This window comes from Rhinatrema bivittatum, chromosome 5 (genome assembly GCF_901001135.1).
Source record: "Rhinatrema bivittatum chromosome 5, aRhiBiv1.1, whole genome shotgun sequence".
NCBI classification, from domain to species: domain Eukaryota; kingdom Metazoa; phylum Chordata; class Amphibia; order Gymnophiona; family Rhinatrematidae; genus Rhinatrema; species Rhinatrema bivittatum.
The window spans coordinates 170,309,715-170,329,056 of record NC_042619.1 but is presented as its reverse complement, the minus strand read 5'-3'; the positions used below and the strand labels follow the sequence as shown (position 1 = coordinate 170,329,056).

The following is a 19,342-nucleotide window of genomic DNA, read 5'->3' as shown; positions in this document are numbered from 1 at the left end:
GTTATTTAAGTTATTTGGGGGGGGTTCGGGAGGGTGGGGGATTTAATTTAAAGGGTCGGGGGTGGGTTTTAGGGGGTTTTAATGTGCCGGTTTTTCGATTTTTTAACGATTTTTCACGATTTTTCACGATATTTTACCCCCCCAAACGGCAACAATACGATTCCCTCCCCCTCCCAGCCGAAATCGATCGTTAAGACGATCGAGGACACGATTCACATCCCTAATATATATACTGTGACATCAGCATGCTCCGTCTCCATCTGCTGGCAGGGGAGCAAAACCCACTGGTCTTAAGTCCATCTGTCTATATGCTAGGAAAGTGTATTTTGAGTTAAAGCAACTCTAGAATTGTGCAACTGAAAAATTGTATAGGTGCCACTCGAAAAGAAGGGCTGTATGCTGCAACAATCCAAGTCTAGATTAGATTTTTTTTTTTTTTGTTACAAGGTAATTTTCTCATCTCTCCTCTTCCCACTCTGCAGCCTCCATGAAGTGCTAACACTTGTGACAACCTCTTCTGGCCCACAGCCATGATCATTCCCCTCTGCAGCCTGCTGGCAGTCTTCAGCAGCCAGCGGGATGGATTCTACTGGGTTATTCTAGGACAGACAGCAATCATTTGCGTTTCCTCCACCAATTGACCCTCCTCGACTGGTAAGCCTGAGGACCCCCACCATCACGCTTACTCCAGCTGCCAGAGGCTAACCCACCAGTGCATGTTTTCACTTTATCAGCCTAATTACCAATATTCCTCTACTTGAGATATTAGTGTCACAACATATGGACAAAAGAAAAATGGAAGAACTTCCTTTTTTCATAAAATGTACTTAAATACATGTTTTATATTGGATAACAAATCACACTGCTTATCTAAAAGCACAGAATTGTAAAGAGATGATGCTACCAACATAATTACTGCTGAAAACTTCAGTAAGACAGTAAGGTACAAAAAAAAGGAATACAAATTTCTGCACTCATGGACGTTCAGATGAGGGATTCCAGAAGCCAAAACAGCTACTTTATAACAGAATGAATCATTAATAATAGTCCCTTCAAGCAAAAGAAAGTATGAGAAATCCATGGTCTGAAATGACTGCTACTGGTCTCCTTTACTAGGCATATTTCCCATAGACAAAGAAAATCAGCTGAGCTCTCATGCTATCACAATGGAAGCAACTGTTTCATAGATTCTCTGAACTACTTTTCATACACAGACATACAGTTTTCATCAGTCTATACCATGATTCATCTTTAGATTAATAGGATTTGATGCACTTTTAACTGTAAAAAAGTAGTTTAAATTAAAATTTGTAGCATTATACAAGTGATAAACATTAGCAGTACTAACAGAGAGGAGCAATTATAACAAAACTAATGAAAACCTGCGTCTGCAGGCCATTAAAATTAAAAAAAAAATTGCATGTTTAGAATCGAATTTTTTGCACGGTAAGAGTCTCGTGTTTCTGCAATTGTAAAAACAATGATCTTGCAACACTTTTCCAGATATTAGTAAACACTAACATAAATCCCCTACAGAGAACATCACCTAAGGGAAAAGAAATATACTCTGAGCCTCAGCATCCCTTTGCAGCGCTCACCACTATAGCGTGCAACATCGGACAGAAAACTAACAAAAAATCACCCGGCAGAGAGCAGACTAAACCTTTTCTTTCTCCCCTAGAAGCACAGAGAACCCCCAAAGCCCACATACTTTTCCTGCTGGGGGCACAAGGGCAGCACAGACTACGAATTATCTTTGCAACTGCCAGCAGCAAACTCCAAGCTCTTGCCGCGCCGCAGCCCGCGCCCAACGCTCAAAACCAAAACAAACGCCCTCGCGCCGAGACCCCGCCCACCTCACTTCCGCTTCCGCGGGTTAGCACATACAGGAAGATCATTTGCATACACGTTGGCTTTTTTGGTATTCATGCTAAGTTTCGTTTCCTTTTTTAAATGATTAATTTAGGATTTAACGAGCAAATCGGTGCATACCTAACTATGCATTTGCTTTGGGTCAAATACAGATGTGCAATTTTACCTGCTACATGAGGTTTGGGGTTTTTGGTTTGTTCTCGTTTGCCATACCAGCCGACCACGTGATCTGCGCGCATGGTCATTGTGGTGGTTCCATGGGACTATTTTTTAACTACAGCAGCGAGTACCCCTTTTTGTTTTGAATTTTGCGTGCAAGCGGACGACTCCATCCTTTCTGGGGAATAATCGTAGAGAAGGGGGAAGAAATGCTGAAATCCAAGACATTCGTGAAGAAGACGCGGTCGGGCGGCGTGTTGAAAATCGTGCGGGAGCACTACTTACGGGACGATATCTGGTGCGGCTGCGTGGGCTGTGGCATGTGCCCGCAGGAGAGCCCCGTGCTGCAGAGCGAACCTGTCCTAGAGAGTGCATTGTGTCGTGCGCCACACTACATCCTACCCGACACCAACGTGCTTCTGCACCAGGTAAGGGGCCTAGCCACGTGATCTGTCCGGCATCGAGAAGTCTGGCGCGGCAGCGCTCTCTGAGTAGCACGTGACGGCTCCCCCCATGAAGTATTCCTCCTTGGTATATTGACCCCCTTTTCTTTGATGGTGATTCCTACTACGGAAGTCATGAATGTGAACCTCTAGTAATGAGTTTTTCCTTATGTGCATTACTTTGCATTTGCCCACCTTAAATTTCGTCTGCCGTTTTGAAAAAGGAAATTATTTCACTCTTGGATTAGCTATTCTAGAACTATTGCTTGATTAAGAACATGTGAATGGAGAATATTCCAGGATTAATTCTGAACAGAAACAAATTCTCACAGAATTCTTAAGAGCGCCCAATGTGAATACAGTAGTGAATGAAATTGGATCTAAAAAAGCCACAACTCCACAGTTGCATAAGTAGTCATGGAACAGAAGGACTGTGCAGCAAAAACGTTTATGGGACAATATGTTGCAGTCCTCAGCTCAGTACAGCTATAGTAAAAAGAGCGAATAAAATGTTAGGAATAATTCAGAAAGGAGTAGTACCTCTATATGGGGCCTTTCTGTAACTCAAAGGTGCCAAGCTTTGAAAATAATTGAGGTGCTGAACTGAACACAGATTACAGTGCCCCCAGCAAAAAAACAAAAAACACAATAGGTTGTGAGTGTGACTGATCAGTCTAAATTTAAATGTCAAAGGAGCCAGGTAATATGCACATGGGGAAGACTCATGGCTAAAATAAAAGCTAAGGAAGCACACCAAGTCCCATCAGTTATTCTTTTCCCTATCCCGTTTATCCCCAGGTCTCCTTCCATCCCCTTAACCGCCCATCCACACTCCTAATTCTCCCCTTTCTGCATGTATGTACTTGGAATTTTATATTTGGGGAAGGGGGTTTAACACCTTCCAGTGTCACTCCCTATGTCATCTGCTGTGCTCCCTCGTTAATTTGTTCCTCTAGCCATCCTTCCAATCCCCAGCAGGTTCCTTCTCCACCCAAAGCCAATTGTCTTCCTCTACAGGTTTGGTTCACCTATCCCTTCATTGATTCCCATTCCTCCTCAGCATGCTAGGCTTCCCTTCATATCTTGCTTGAGCGGCCAATTTTTAAGATAGATTTTGAGTCAATGATATCACAAGCCACCACACTTAACGCCTTCCAGTAAGAAACCTTATTTACACAGTGACTGTAGAGCTGGAAGAAAAGGACTGATACCACCTGCCCCACACCCTTGACCCTGCCCATCTAGTACAAAAATCTTCACCTAACTTCAAATATACAATTTTCCAATCTTCGTCTGTAGTTGGACTATTTTCTGTCTCAGCTTGCTCTTTATAAGAACATAAGATTTGCCATACTGGGTCAGACCAAATGTCCATGAAGCTCTGTTTCCAACAGTGGATAATCTAGGTCACCTATATATAAAAAGTAGAATTTTATTTTAATCATAATTAAATAGTAAATGGAAACAGTATACACATATATGATTATCCTGACAATCATATAAATGGTAACCTCTTCCCACTTCTCATTTAGAGTATATTGATCTATGTAACCGTAAATATTGGCACACTATGGATAACCCCACCACCGTTACCTCTCTCACCAAATCCTGTGCTCCACTGAGAATTAGATCTAAAATTGCTCCCTCTCTCATCGATTCCTGAATAAATTGCTCCATAAAACTGTCATTTATTCTATCCAGGAATTTTATATCTCTAGCGTGTCCCGATGATATATTTACCCAGTCAATATTGGGGTAATTGAAGTCTCCCATTATTACCTCACTACCAATTTGGTTAGCTTCCCTAATTTCTCTTAGCATTTCACTGTCCGTCTTGCCATCTTGACCAGGTGGACAGTAATATACTCCTATCACTATAGTCTTCCCCGACACACATGGGATTTCTACCCATAAAGATTCAATTTTGCATTTAGTCTCATGCAGGATGTTTATCCTGTTGGACTCTATGCCATCTCGGACATAAAGCGCCACACTTCTCCTGGGTGCTCCTCTCTTTCATTGCGATATAATTTGTACCCCGGTATAGCACTGTCCCATTGGTTATCCTCCTTCCACCATGTCTCTGAGATGCCAATTAAGTCTATGTCTTCACTCACTGCTGTACATTCTAATTCTCCCATCTTACTTCTTAGACTTCTGGCATTAGCATACAAACATTTCAAAGTTTGTTTTTTCATTCCGCTTTTTAATTGATAGGGATAAGTTTGAATTTTTTAGCTCAGGTGAGTTTTTAGTTACAGGCACTTGGACTACTTTTCTTATTACTGGAACCTCACTGTCAGGATGCCCTAATTCTAATGCATCATTAGTATCCTTTAAAGATACCTCTCTCCGAACCATGCGCTGCTGAGCGACTGTCGGCTTTCCCCTTTGTTCTAGTTTAAAAGGTTTTGAACAAGTTCTTGCAAGAAAAGTCCATAAACTATTATTTTCTTTTATTAGTTTTAAATGTATCACCTACTAACTTCATTGTGTGTCCCCCTTGTGTTTGTACTCTTAAAGAGTAAACCAATTAGCATTTACTCACTCCACTTATTTTATAGACCTCTATCATTTCTCCCTTCAGCCCTCTCTTCTCCAAGCTGAAGTCTTAACCTCTTTAGCCTTTCCTCACAGGGGAATCTAATCGCACCATCCCCCTTTATCATTTTAGTTTCCTTTTTCTGTACCTTTTATAAGTCTGCTATATCTTTTTTGAGATGTGCTGACCAGAACTCAAGATGAGGTTGCATCATTCGCCATTCCTTTCCCAAGAATTACTAGCATTCTATTTCATTTCTTGCTGCTGCAGCACACTGAGCTTAAGATTTCAGTGTATTATCAACAATGACACCTAGATCCTTTTCCTGAATGGTGACTGCTAATGTGTAGCTATAATTTGGGTTACTCTTTAAGTGCATCACTTTGCACTTGTCCACATTAAAATTCATTTGACATTTGCATGCCCAGTCTCCCAATTTTGCAAGGTCCTCTTGCAATTTCTCACAATACTCTTGTGATTTAACAACTCTGAATAATTTTATATCAGCAAATTTGATTACCTCACTCATTGTTCCCATTTCCATGTTATTTATAAATGTTAAAAAAACACTGGTCCCGAAATAGATCCCTGGGACACTTCACTATTCACCTTTCTCCATTGCGAACATTTGCCATTGAGCCCTACTTTCTGTTTTCTAACAAATCCCCAGTCCATAATAGGACACCATGACTTTTTAATTTCCTAAGTCTCTCATGAGGGTCTCTGTCAAATGCTTTCTGAAAATCCAATAACAATATATCAACAGGCTTACCTTTATCCACATGTTTATTTACATCTTAAAAAAAATGTATCGGAGCAGATCAGCAAGGGGCCACAAAATGGCGGCATGAACTAGCCACGGATCGGCAGTCTGTTTCTTGTGCCTTGTTTCTGTGAGTCGACTTTTTTTTTTTTTTCCCCATAATGCTTCCTAAATGGAAGGGCAAAGTCAGAGCTTACCCTTTGGAGCCTCCTTTGACACCTGGACAGTGATCCATCATTGACAGGTCGATCCAGTAAAGTTCAGTTGAAGATTTCTCGTCTGTAACGAGCTCGCTGCGCACAATTCGGACGCGTAAGGCAAACCAGCGATACAGTCTCCAATTTTGCGCATCCGTAGTGCTTCTTAAAACAGACGCGTAACCCTTCCCGCACCCGGCATGTAAATGAACGAATTAGCTGTATAATGAAGGAATTAGCTATTCCCCTCCGATACCGTAAGGCGCGCTCAGGTTCTCTCATTAGTAACGCACTGTTTTGCCGCGGCCGTAACGTGTTAGTTTACCACCTCCCCCTAGTAGGAGTTAGGACTGTGAGTCTAGTAATAAATCCATAGACACCGCTTAAGATACTCAAAAACAATAAAACACAATTTAAAAAAAAAGCGATACAGAGATGATCGAGAAAATGTAATGATGTGGGACACATAAAACCTGTCAGAAGAAAAAATAAAAAATTTTAAATACCTGTCGGAGGGCCGCATGGGTCCAGGCGGCCGGCGTGGGTCCAGGCGGCGGGAGCCGGGTGGTCGCGTGTTAAGTCTAGGCCGCGGGCGGGTGGGCGCCTGTTCCGGGCGGCGGCGGCGGGGGGACACGCGTTAGTTCGAGACGGCCGGCGGGCGGTCGCGTGTTAAATCTAGGCCGGGTCCGCACAGGCGCGCATTCACTGCCGGTGGGGGCTGCCTCTCCCGGCAGCCCCCACCGGCAGTGAATGAATGAATGCGCGCCTGTGCGACCCCTGCGATTCGGCGCTCAAGGCGTGACGTCACGGCATGTGACTGCCTTGAGCGCCGAATCGCAGGGGTCGCACAGGCGCGCATTCATTCATCCAGGCGGAGGAGCCGGTGGCGAAAGCAGCCGGCTCCTCCGCCTGGATGAATGAGCGCCGAATCGCAGGGGTCGCACAGGCGCGCATTCATTCATCCAGGCGGAGGAGCCGGTGGCGAAAGCAGCCGGCTCCTCCGCCTGGATGAATGAATTCATTCACTGCCGGTGGGGGCTGCCTCTCCCGGCAGCCCCCACCGGCAGTGAATGAATGCGCGCCTGTGCGACCCCTGCGATTCGGCGCTCAAGGCAGTCACGCCTTGAGCGCCGAATCGCAGGGGTCACACAGGCGCGCATTCATTCACTGCCGGTGGGGGCTGCCGGGAGAGGCAGCCCCCACCGGCAGTGAATGAATTCATTCATCCAGGCGGAGGAGCCGGCTGCTTTCGCCACCGGCTCCTCCGCCTGGATGAATGAATTCATTCACTGCCGGGAGAGGCAGCCCCCACCGGCAGTGAATGCGCGCCTGTGCGGACCCGGCCTAGATTTAACACGCGACCACCCGCCGGCTGTCTCGAACTAACGCGTGTCCCCCCGCCGCCGCTGCCGCCGCCCGGAACAGGCGCCCACCCGCCCGCGGCCTAGATTTAACACGCGACCACCGGCCCCCCGGATCCCGCCGGCCGCCTGGACCCACGCGGCCCTCCGACAGGTATTTAAAAATTTTGATTTTTACACTTCCTGGTACCTGTCATTTCAAATGTCATTTGAAATGACAGGTACCAGCGCACCCTGGTTACTGTATAGGCGCTGTATTAAGCGCCTATACAGTAAAATGGGTTACGCGGCCATAACCCTTCCCTACCGCTTTAAAGCCGCGGCATGCATTTGCATGCGATTAGAGGAGAGTATCGGGGAGTTAGTGAAGAGAACTGTGCGTGCGGGGAGGAAGGGTGCGCCTGACACTACCGCACTGTTTCTTCCGCGGCCTTACTGGATCGACCTGTATGTTTGCAGTGCCTGCTTTTAACGTTAGAGGTTATCCCTGTTGTCTGCTCTGATAGAGGAGAGCCAGCCTCGGCTAGGGAAGATTTTTCCCTTAGCCCCCTTGACATTACCCACCGCCAGCCCAGCAAGAATTCTCCTAGAGTGAGGCTGCAGAGTCGCTGACTGATGATATCATCAGGAGCCCTGAGTTGAGGGGAGCCTCCAGGAGTGAAGAATCCACGCTGGCTTTTCTGTTCAAGGGGACACTGTAGTTTGTGCATCAGTGGAATCGCTTGATTCATCTGAAAGGATTGTGGGTGAGTCCCAGTTTCTTTTCCAAATTTCTCTAGTGGGTTTAATTCCCCCTAAACCTGCAGTAGTTACTCTGCATACACTGTGGGACTTGGTAGCTTCTATGGCCCTGCTAGTGTCAATAATTTGGCTAAAATAGATGCAGTGTCCAATCATTTAAAACATAAGAAATTGCCATGCTGGGTCAGACCAAGGGTCCATCAAGCCCAGCATCCTGTTTCCAACAGAGACCAAACCAGGCCACAAGAACCTGGCAATTATCCAAACACTAAGAAGATCCCATGCTACTGATGCAATTAATAGCAGTGGCTATTCCCTAAGTAAACTTGATTATTAGCCGTTTATGGACTTCTCCTCCAAGAACTTATCCAAACCTTTTTTGAACCCAGCTACACTAACTACACTAACCACATCCTCTGGCAACAAATTCCAGAGCTTTATTGTGCGTTGAGTGAAAAAGAATTTTCTCCGATTAGTCTTAAATGTGCTACTTGCTAACTTCATGGAATGCCCCCTAGTCCTTCTATTATTCGAAAGTGTAAATAAACGAGTCGCAGCTACTCGTTCAATACCTCTCATGATCTTAACGACCTCCATCATATCTCCCCTCAGCCATCTCTTCTCCAAGCTGAACAGCCCTAACCTCTTCAGCGTTTCCTAATAGGGGAGCTGTTCCATCCCCTTTATCATTTTGGTTGCCCTTCTCTGTACCTTCTCCATCGCAACTATATATTTTTTGAGATGTGGCGACCAGAATTGTACACAGTTTTCAAGATGTGGTCTCATCATGGAGTAATATAGAAGCATTATGACATTTTCCATTTATTAACCATTCCCTTCCTAATAATTCCTAACATTCTGTTTGCTTTTTTGACTGCTGCAGCACACTGAGCCGACGATTTTAAAGTATTATCCACTATGATGCCTAGATCTTTTTCCTGGATAGTAGCTCCTAATATAGAATCTAACATCGTGTAACTACAGCAAGGGTTATTTTTCCCTATATGCAACACCTTGCACTTGTCCACATTAAATTTCATCTGCCATTTGGATGCCCAATCTTCCAGTCTTGCAAGGTCCTCTTGTAATGTATCACAGTTGCTTGTGATTTAACTACTCTGAATAATTTTGTATCATCCGCAAATTTGATAACCTCACTCGTCGTATTCCTTTCCAGATCATTTATATATATATATATATATATATATATATATATATATATATATATATATATATATATATATATATTGAAAAGCACCGGTCCAAGTACAGATCCCTGAGGCACTCCACTGTTTACCCTTTTCCACTGAGAAAATTGACCATTTAATCCTACTCTCTGTTTCCGGACTTTTAAGCTGTTTGTAATCCACGAAAGGACATCGCCTCCTATCCCATGAATTTTTAGTTTTCGTAGAAGCCTCTCATGAGGGACTTTGTCAAACGCCTTCTGAAAATCCAAATACACTATATCTACCGGTTCACCTTTATCCACATGTTTATTAACCCCTTCAAAAAAGTGAAGCAGATTTGTTAGGCAAGACTTCCCTTGGGTAAATACATGTTGACACTGTTCCATTAAATCATGTCTTTCTATATGCTCTACGATTTTGATCTTGAGAATTGTTTCCACTATTTTTCCCAGCACTGAAGTTAGGCTCACTAGTCTATAGTTACCCGGATCGCCCCGGAGCCTTTTTTAAACATTGGGGTTACATTGGCCACCCTCCAGTCTTCAGGTACAATGGATGATTTTAATGATAGGTTACAAATTTTAACTAATAGATCAGAAATTTCATTTTTTAGTTCCTTCAGTACCCTAGGATGCATACCATCCTGTCCAGGTGATTTGCTACTCTTTAGTTTGTCAGTCTGGCCTACTACATCTTCCAGGTTCACAGTGATTTCGTTCAGTTCGTCTGACTCATCACCCGTGAAAACCATCTCCGGAACTGGTATCTCCCCAACATCTTCATTAGTAAACACGGAAGCAAAGAATTCATTTAGTTTTTATGCAATGGCCTTATCTTCCGTAAGAGCCCCTTTAACCCCTTGGTCATGTAATGGTCCAACCGACTCCCTCACAGGTTTTTGTTTTGGATATATTTTAAAAAGTTTTTATTATGAATTTTTGCCTCTATGGCCAACTTCATTTCAAATTCTCTCTTCGCCTGTCTTATCAATGTTTTACACTTAACTTGACAATGCTTATGCTTTATCCTATTTTCTTCAGATGGATCCTGTGAAATTAACCAAAATCAAATTCAAGAAAAGTTTCTTCATTGGAACAAGAAATGTTCTCAATGAAATCTGTGCAATCCATGTTCATAAAGGAACGTCAATTTTGTTGAGAATAGCCCATGTTTTCTTAATTTAAGGTTCTTGAATTTTCCCAGAGTGGTTGGTGAACTGTTATGAACCCTGCCCGCGGGTTCCCCCACGAGCAGGCACCTTACCCCATGCTGCTTTTGCTGCTTTCCGACGCGGCCGAACGCCGCCAAAGTCGGTCCTTCCCATGCGGCCGGAGCCACGGACTCTGTTCCTCCTGCGGCCCGGAGACCGCCCTTTATGCCCTGCTTCACTGCGGCCGGAGCCGCGGACTTCTTTGCAGCATGGAGCCGCCACCGACATCCCGACCATCTCCGGGGCTGGAGGCCGCAAGCCCCCGAGCTGGCTTGGCGGCTGGAGCCTCCCTCGGTGTCTACTGTAGCAGATGGAGCCACTGCCGTCGTTGGGGCCTGCTTCCTAGGCCCAGCCCTGCTTCTGCGCGCTGACGTCGGTGCAGGGCCGCTGTCCACGGTCCGGCACAGACCTACTTCTTCCTCCTTGGCGTGCGGCCGCACCTCTGTTCCAGATTTAAAGGGCCCACAGCCGGATATGCCCTGGGCTCCACCTTCTGACTGTTTCCTGTGTTAGCCCTATAAAAGGGCTGTTCCTGCATTCCGTCTTGGCCTTGCATCGGAGTTACTTCAGCCCTGGAGGCTCCTGCCTGCCAGCGCTCTGACACGTCCTTGGTGTTCTTCCTGGAGCTCCTCGTCTCGTCTTGCCATGTCTTCGTTGCCTGAGGTCCCCGTCCAGATGTCCTGGTGTCTCGACGTCCTGCTTCCTGGTGTTCCAGCCCTCCTTGGTGTTATGCTTCTGTGCTCTGGAGCCTTCTGTTCTGCCGGCCGTGGTTCTCCAGGTGACGCTGCTCCTTCTTAGGAGATGCCGGCAGTGGACTGGTGTCCTGTGCTCCTGAGCCGTCCTGTCCTGCCAGCCTTTGTGGTGCTTCAGATGACATCGCCTTCGTCGAAGTCCCGCCTCGACTGGATCCTCTCCTACACTTGTCCCGCCTTCCGCGTGGTCCGTGACAAGCCTCCTCGGACTGTGTAGGGCGAGCAGTGGGACAGGGTGGTCTGCGACCAGCCCATTGGGTCCGCCCGTGAAGGTGGGCTGAGTAGGGTGCCCTGAGAGACAGTGCCATTGTCTACCTTCCCAGCTTCTTGTCTCATCAGGACTTTGTCAAGTTCTTCGTTTCGTCTCTGATGCCGTCGCATCAGCCTTGGTGTCATGTCTTCGCCTTCTCATAGTCATGTCTTCGTGTCAAGGCCTCCGTCTGCCCTCATCCTCAGGCCAGCCTGCTACTCCATGCCGATCCAAGCGGCAGATCCGAAAAGGCTTGGAACGGTCGGAAGACTGTTCACTTTCCAACATCTTCTTGTTGGCCTTGGGAGCTTGCAGGCCCGGCAGAGGGTAAGACCGTGCCGGGACACGTTGCCAACCCTTGGTTCGGTCCTGGATTCTTCTGGGGTCGGGTCAAGGCCCAAGGGCACACGAATACCTGTGTCACTTAACAAGAACCTCCTAGACTTGCTCTACGGGGATATTTCCTAGACATATTGAAGATTTCCCCAGAGACTGTTCCTGTGTTGAATAAAGTTTTTTTTTTTGCAACAGGAGCAAAATGAGATTCTAGAACACAGTTTCTAGAAACTTCTGGTTATGAAGTATCTGAAAGATTTTTTTCAGAATCTGACATTAGTTTCTTTAAAAATATTGAAGTTTTGTTTTTGGGCTCTTCTGTTAGAATTTTTCCTGATCTCTCTCGAGCTACTCAAGAGCAAGGAAAAGGCTTCCTGGCTTTACACCGGGCCTGGACCCTAGGAGCAACATATGTTCTAAGATATCCATGTAAATGTTTTGTCAGATTTCATGGTGAAACCTTCATTTTCTTTGTTCTTGAACAACTGCAACTATTTGTTGATTCTAGGAAGGTTACTTTGGCTTCAAGCCTCTTAACAAGACCAGTAAATTGAATGTCCTAAATGGGTTTAGCAGGATATATCATGTAAAGCAGTTTCTTTTTCTTTATTGTATTCTCCTTATTGCTTTTTGATTTCTGCTCCTCTATTTCAAGTTTTGTGGTGTAATAAGTATATATTTTGTTTTTCTTAAAGGCATTTTTTTTTATTCTTTGTAGAAAATGTAATAAATATAAAGTGAAAAAAAAGTAGCAGTTTAGTGAGGCAGAGCTTCCCTTGACTAAAATCCATGGTGGCTTTAAACTATGCCTATCTATATGTTCAGTAATTTTGTTATTTATGAGAGTTTTTACCATTTTGTCTGACAGACATACTTGCTGGACTGTAGTTTCTTGAATTTCTTTTTAAAAATTTGTGTTACATTTTATTTATTTATTTATTTGGGGCTTTTCTATACCGGCATTCATGATACAATCATATCATGCCGGTTTACAGGTAACAGGGGGTGTAATAACCATAAACATTTAACAAGTGGAAATGAACAAAAGTTACAATAAAACAGGGTTACTGAAACTGGGGGATGAAGGAAACGAGTAGGAGAAACATTACAGTAATTTTACAGTAACAAATTATTTACATAGTGCTGAAAGGTCTTTTAATAGTTTTCTTAGTAGTTGTTGTTGCTGCGGTGAATCAGTTAGACTCGGGAAATGCTTGTTTAAATAACCAAGACTTAATCCTTTTTCTAAAAGTTAGTAAACATGGTTCCAGTCTGAGATCAGGGGGGTAAGGTATTCCATAGATATGGTCCTGCTGTAGAAAAGGCCCGATCTCTGCATGCTAGGTGGTGAGTGGATTTAGATGGGGGAACAAGCAGGGAACCACTGTAGGCTTCTCTGATGGGTCTGGATGAAGTGTGTAGTCTGAGGGGGATTTGGAGGTAAAGAGGAGCTTTGGGAGTGGATGGTTTTATGGATGATGGTGAAGGACTTGTGTAGAATTCTGAAGTGAATTGGTAGCCGTGTAGATTTTTGAGAATAGGGGAGATGTGGTCTCTTCTTCTGGAGTTTGTCAGGATTCTGGCTTCCGCGTTCTGGAGCATCTGAAGAGGTTTGATGGATGAGGAAGGGAGACCTAGCAAGATAGAGTTGCAATAATCTATCTTGGAGAATATTACGGCTTGTAGGACTGTTCTGAAATCTTGAAAGTGAAGGAGTGGTTTAATTCTTTTTAGAACCTGTAGCTTATAGAAGCAGTTCTTGGTTGTGTTGTTAATGAACGTTTTTAAATGCAGGCGATTGTCTGTTACTACTCCTAGGTCTCTTGCTTGGGTAGCCATGGTGTTAGCTGGTGCACTTTGAGGGGTATTGCTGTTTTCCGGAGAGATGAGGAGGATTTCAGTCTTAACTGAGTTTAGTATCAGGTTTAAGTCTGTGAATTGTTGGTTGATCTCTCGGAGGCAGTTCTCCCAGTGTTTTAGTGATAGATTCTTTGATGGGGATCAAGATTTTCACGTCGTCGGCGTATAGGAAATGTTTTAGTTGAAGATTAGTTAACAGCAGGCATAGCGGAAGGAGGTAAATGTTGAAAATCCTTTGGCAATTATGGCAAATATTATGGCAATAATTATCCTTTGGCAAAATAACATTGGCAATCCTCCAGTCTTCAGGTACCACAGACGATTTTAATGATAGTTTACAAATTACCTATAGCATATTCACAATTTCATTTTTCACTTCCTTCAGCACTCTGAGATGTATACCATCTGGTCCATGAGGTTTGCTACTCTTTTAGTTTGTCAGTTTACCTTATTATATCTTCTAGGTGCCCTAAGATTTATTTCAGTTCCTGTGAATCTTTTTGCTCTGTCTGCTTTTTACTTAAAGGCCCCTGGATTACTTTAGCATTTACTATAACTTCTCTGTCAGGATGCCTTAACTTCCCTGTTTTATTTGTATCCTTTAAAGATACATCATTCTGACCCTCTCATTTCTGAGCAACTGTCAGCTTTCTCTCATCATCTAGTTTAAAAGCTGCTCTATTTCCTTTTCTCAAGGTTAGTGCCAGCAACCTGGTTTCCACTCTGGTTAACATGGAGCCCATCTCGTTGGAATGGCCTCCCAGTTCCCCAGAATGTTTTGAAGGACTCAGAATTAATAACCAGTTGCCCAGAATCAGATTTTTCACCTTTTCAGGTCAAGAAAGTGACCTTTGTAAACGCACAAAAAATACTAACTTACTAGCTCAGAAACACACTAAAGAAATCCCTTACCATTCCTAGCTGCATTTTGTTTTAATTCAAGGCCCAAGCATATATACACTAAAAGAAATAATTTACCTTTCCCCAAACTTAAGTCTCCATATTACCCATCAAGCAGTACTCGCCGATCCTCTTCAGTCACCAGCGAAATCTTCTGCTTTCTATATTCCCTTAGAATTGGAGGGAGTGGATATCCCCTTCTTGTCCAAATCTTTCCAAGGTCTACCTAAATATGATAAGATCTGTGGTTGGAAAGAGGCCACCAGAACTTAGGGGAACTGTAGTCTGCTGTAGGAGGGAGAAAAACCTCTGCTGACGATTGGGTAGAAGAGGAGAACATGCTGGGGCCCAGATGGGAGAAACAGCAATACCTTTCCATTGCTTCCGCATCCCAAGTTGGTGGCTTACAAATAAAGGAAGTTGTGAGCAACATTGATTCCAAGGGAGTGCCCCTTTGGCGTGTGGTTGCAGTGCGCTGCAGGGCTCTGATCTTTCACCCAGATGATGTCACCAGTGCCACAACAGGACCAACAGAGCCTTGAGGATGGTAAAACCTCCAGTCCTCACCCTTTTCATTTTAGTACATTCTCCTGGGGGTATTCTGCACACAAAATCTTATAGTTCTGGAAACTTTAAATTGGTCAAAATAACACAATTTACATGACAGTCTTTAAGTAATTACATTTTTAATTAATACAGAAAAAAGTTATTACTTAGAGATGCAGAATTTCCCTAGAAATTCACTGTAAGCGTGTCTCTCTTCCACTTTGCCCTCTCAGGCCCCAACTCCTCCACCTGCCAGTATCTCTCCCCTCCACCTCTAGGCTCAACCCCTTTCACTCTATCAGCAGCCCCAGAGTTTGACCCCATTCTCAATTCTGCCCCTCACACAGGCTCCCTTTGTCCCTCCCTCTCTTACACACATGCGCTCTCTCTCTAGTACACATACGCACACACACATTCCCTCATACAGGGTCCCTCTCTCTTGCATGCACACCCACACAAGCTCTCTCTATCTCTCACACATATATCCTCACACAGACTACCTATGTCTCTCTCTCATGCACCCCTTCACACAGGCTCTGTCTCACACATACACAATCCCTTCACACAGGCTAGCACCCTCACATACACACGATCCTTTTTTTCATACACACGAGCTCCCAATCTCTCACACAGATACACACTTCTTCCCGTGGCACACCGGGGTCTTCATCTTTGCCGCAAGCGGAGCGCCAGGGCCTTCATCTTCGCGTACTTTGTTCACGGCATGCCGGGGTCTCCTCTACCATTTTCTGCACCGAACCACCAAATTCTGCGCTCCGCAGTAGCACAGAATTCCCCCAGGACTAACAGTTTTATATGCAAATATAGTAATAGCAGGCAATTCAGGACTTAACAAGTATATGTATTTTTTTCATATTAAGTATAAGGAGGTTCTTTTTTAAGGTTTTAATGTTTATACCTTGTTGGAAGCCCTTTTGGAGTTGTGGGTTTTACTAAATTTGAAAGTTGGCTTCCTACAGATACTGGTAGACTGAGGTCAGCATGGATGCCTATAAGGCATAACATTAGCAAATTGGTTGACCTCTATCTTTACCTGCTGGTCAGGGAGCATGACTCCCTTGTCTGGACTGACATTTTTTCATTCATATTTGTCTAATTTATGACATCCTGCTTTAGACAAGTAACTAAAGTTCTGCTAATCAAGTTAAACGGGCGGTTTTTCATCCAGTGAAATAATTTCTGGAAAACCCTTCAGCGTACACATCTGTCACTTTAAACCAGAACATTCTTTTACTCTGAGTTCAAATTTGATAAACTTTCTAAGAACATGACCAATGCTCTGGTCTGGAAACATACTGATTTTTCTGGTCATTTTACATTCAAAATAAGGTAAAATCCCTTGAAGAACTTTTTCTGATTTCATACAAAATTCTTACATTTAAAAAACTATTTTCTCAATCTAATAGAGCATTTGTATAAATGTTCATATATAGCTTGACTATTTTCCTAACAAAATAGCCAAAAATAATTTAGGGGCCTATATACTAAGCATTTTTTCCCCCATAGACACAGGGAGCCTACATTTCAAACCTATTCATGGTACATTTGTCCTTGTAAGTGGCATGCAGAAACCTATTCTAGTATTTTATAAACTGTGTGGTGGGAGCTGCACAGTTTATAAAATACCAAATAGTTTGACTATGAAAGTAGATATGAATATTTCCAATGCAAGAAAATGCTTACTTTCTCTTCCTGTTTTACAAACATACAGGTGTATATTTTAGGCTTGAAAAGAATTTAACATGTACGTGTAATAAACCTAATTTATATGTGGAGGCAGGTGTGTGCGTATACTGTTGTGAAAATACTTGTGTACTATTAATCACTAGTTTGCCGATACCTCCACCAGTCACCCAGTCTGCTTCCAGTTCATCTAAACACTCCAGCACTTCACCCTGGACTTTCAACGATTTCACTCAGACCTCCCCCCCCAAATATTGCAAACAGACAAGTCAGATTTTCACTTGTGTGAGTATAAAAGTATACACATAAGTTTGGTAGTATATTGATGTAGATCTCTTACAAAATAGCAATCACCACACGTACTTCTGAACCCCGTCCTGACACATCTTAGCCCACCCCTATTTGCCATCAGTAAAATGTACACGTGAAATGGGAAATACATGCATATCTGCAAGTCTATGCTACTTATGTGTGTATATGCTATTTTTATGCACAAAACCTCTTTGAAAATTAACTTCAACATGAAGAAACTTCTTTAATGAATCAGGTGCTAAATTTGAAACTTCTGACAGAAAAAAAAAGTCACTTTTAAAATTTATATAGGAATCGAGGCGGTCTGGCGAAACTTACAAATATTTCAAAGCCTTACCAGCTGAAATTCATCAATAATCTTTCCCTAGGCAACCTTAGGACTGTAAGACAGAATCTTGAAATTTAAAACACTTTTTTCATATTTATCTTCGAAACAACAGATTTTTTTTGTATTGAAGTCTGTGGGAGAATTATCAAATTACCTGACATCTAATTGCTTTCATCAACTTATGAGTTGAAAGAGTTTCATGCACACCCCCAATTTATATTGCTTTCAGAGTATTAATGTTCATGCAGCCCAAGTCATGAACCTTTGAATATTTCTCCATAAATGATTTATACAGTGTTTAAGCACCTTAAAAGTACTCTGGGCAAGCCTGTATTTGTCCACCTAGCAACCACATCCTACAATGCCTACCTATAGTCCTTGCAGGACAGGCATCCCTGGGAAAATAAATATCTTGAGCACCAGTTTACAGTAATGTAAGGAGGAAGTGCAAAAGTGGAATTGTAAAAGAGGAATGTATCAAAGGAGAAATACTGAACTAATCCAAAGAAGGGATTGGCGAGGAACCACTAATAGTTCAAAGGAATAGATATGGAATAGAAGAGAGGGACTGCATGGTCCTAGCAAATCTGAAAGTGGACAAAGCAATGAGGCCAAAAGATATGCATCTTAGGATATTAAGGGAGTTCAGTTAAATTTTGGCAGCTCCCCACTGACAATTATGTTCAGCAGTTCTTTGGAGACAGGAGCATTTCCAGAGGAAATTAGAAACATGAAAGCAGAAAAAAAACTATATGGTCCATTTAAAATGCCTATCCATCCAATTTATCTAGCCCTCAATTCCCATTTCTCTCCCTAGGAGATCCCCTGCATTTATCCCAGGTTTTCTTGAATTCAGATACTGTTTTTGTCTCCACCACCTCCAGTGGGAGGCCGTTCTACGCATCCACCACCCTCTCTGTAAAGAAACATTTTCTAAGATTACTCCTGAGTCTATCCCTTTCACCCTTATCCCATGATGCCTTGTTCTAGGGCCTCCTTTCCGTTGAAAGAGGCTCGCCTGCTGTGCACTTCCTTTTCCTTTGAAAATTATTGTACCAAAGCTACCTGTTAATTTTGTGTGCAGACTTTTTTCAGGAAAACTTAGCTGAAAAGCAAAAGCATGAGCACAAGTGCAAACCCCTTCCCATTCCACCCCCAGGAATGCCTCTGCTTGCTGTGGGTAAACTTATGTACTTGCAGGCTTGTAAACCTATAAGTTTACCCATAAATCAGGCAGGTAGTTTTCTAGCAAACCAATTTCTACTTTTAAAGCACAGTTTTGCCCATGGACATGCCTTTTGGAAATTATTCTCAGAGGCTATCAAAGCTAGAAAAATTCAAGGAAAAAAAACAGGAGTAATTGGAAAATGATATACTTTTAAGATGTTACAATTCCTATATACATAAATGGGGTAATCATATAAGAAGGTCTTACCAGCAAAATAGGTAAATATTCCTCTTGTAACCATGTATCCTTACATTTTATTCAACTGTATCAATAACTTGAAAATCATAAATCATCCAAAAACAATGGGCCTGGCACACTAAGTTTTATTTATTCCCATAGACACAGAATGAGAAAAAAGCCTTAGGAAATCAGGCCTAATATTTATACAACATGGATACAACAATCAGTCCTCTAAAATGGACTGTTTCAGCGAAATGCCTACTTCAGGGAGGTTATTAAATAGATGGAAAAATAATCAAATACAAACAAGTCTTTTCTGAAATGATTCCTTCAAAAGCTAAACCAAAAGTCCAGGTGTAATTTATCGTTCCCTATATCTTAAGGTGGCAGCCATGCCAAATAAACCATTTATAAAATGTAAATTAAAAGTTCATAAAGCAGCTTTCTAATTTATTTACAAATTTGTTA

General features: G+C 43.0%; 2 protein-coding genes across 5 annotated transcripts in view; one reads left to right on the top strand and one right to left on the bottom strand.

Moving 5' to 3' along the window:
• PIBF1 (progesterone immunomodulatory binding factor 1) overlaps positions 1–2,445 on the bottom strand; it is a 391,620-nt gene extending 389,175 nt beyond the window's left edge. For 3 of the 4 annotated variants that reach the window (XM_029603020.1, XM_029603018.1, XM_029603021.1), the window contains exon 1: positions 1,712–1,854. The gene's annotated coding sequence lies outside the window, so the exon portion shown is untranslated. Of the gene's footprint in view, positions 1–1,711; positions 1,855–2,316 lie in introns of those variants that run through there. The other variant, XM_029603019.1, reaches the window with a different exon arrangement.
• Positions 1,873–19,342, top strand: part of DIS3 (DIS3 homolog, exosome endoribonuclease and 3'-5' exoribonuclease) — a 165,079-nt gene continuing 147,609 nt past the window's right edge. The window contains exon 1 of the mRNA XM_029603017.1: positions 1,873–2,459. Coding sequence (XP_029458877.1) covers positions 2,241–2,459 — 219 coding nt within the window. The 5' untranslated portion in view covers positions 1,873–2,240. The remainder of the gene's footprint in view (positions 2,460–19,342) is intronic.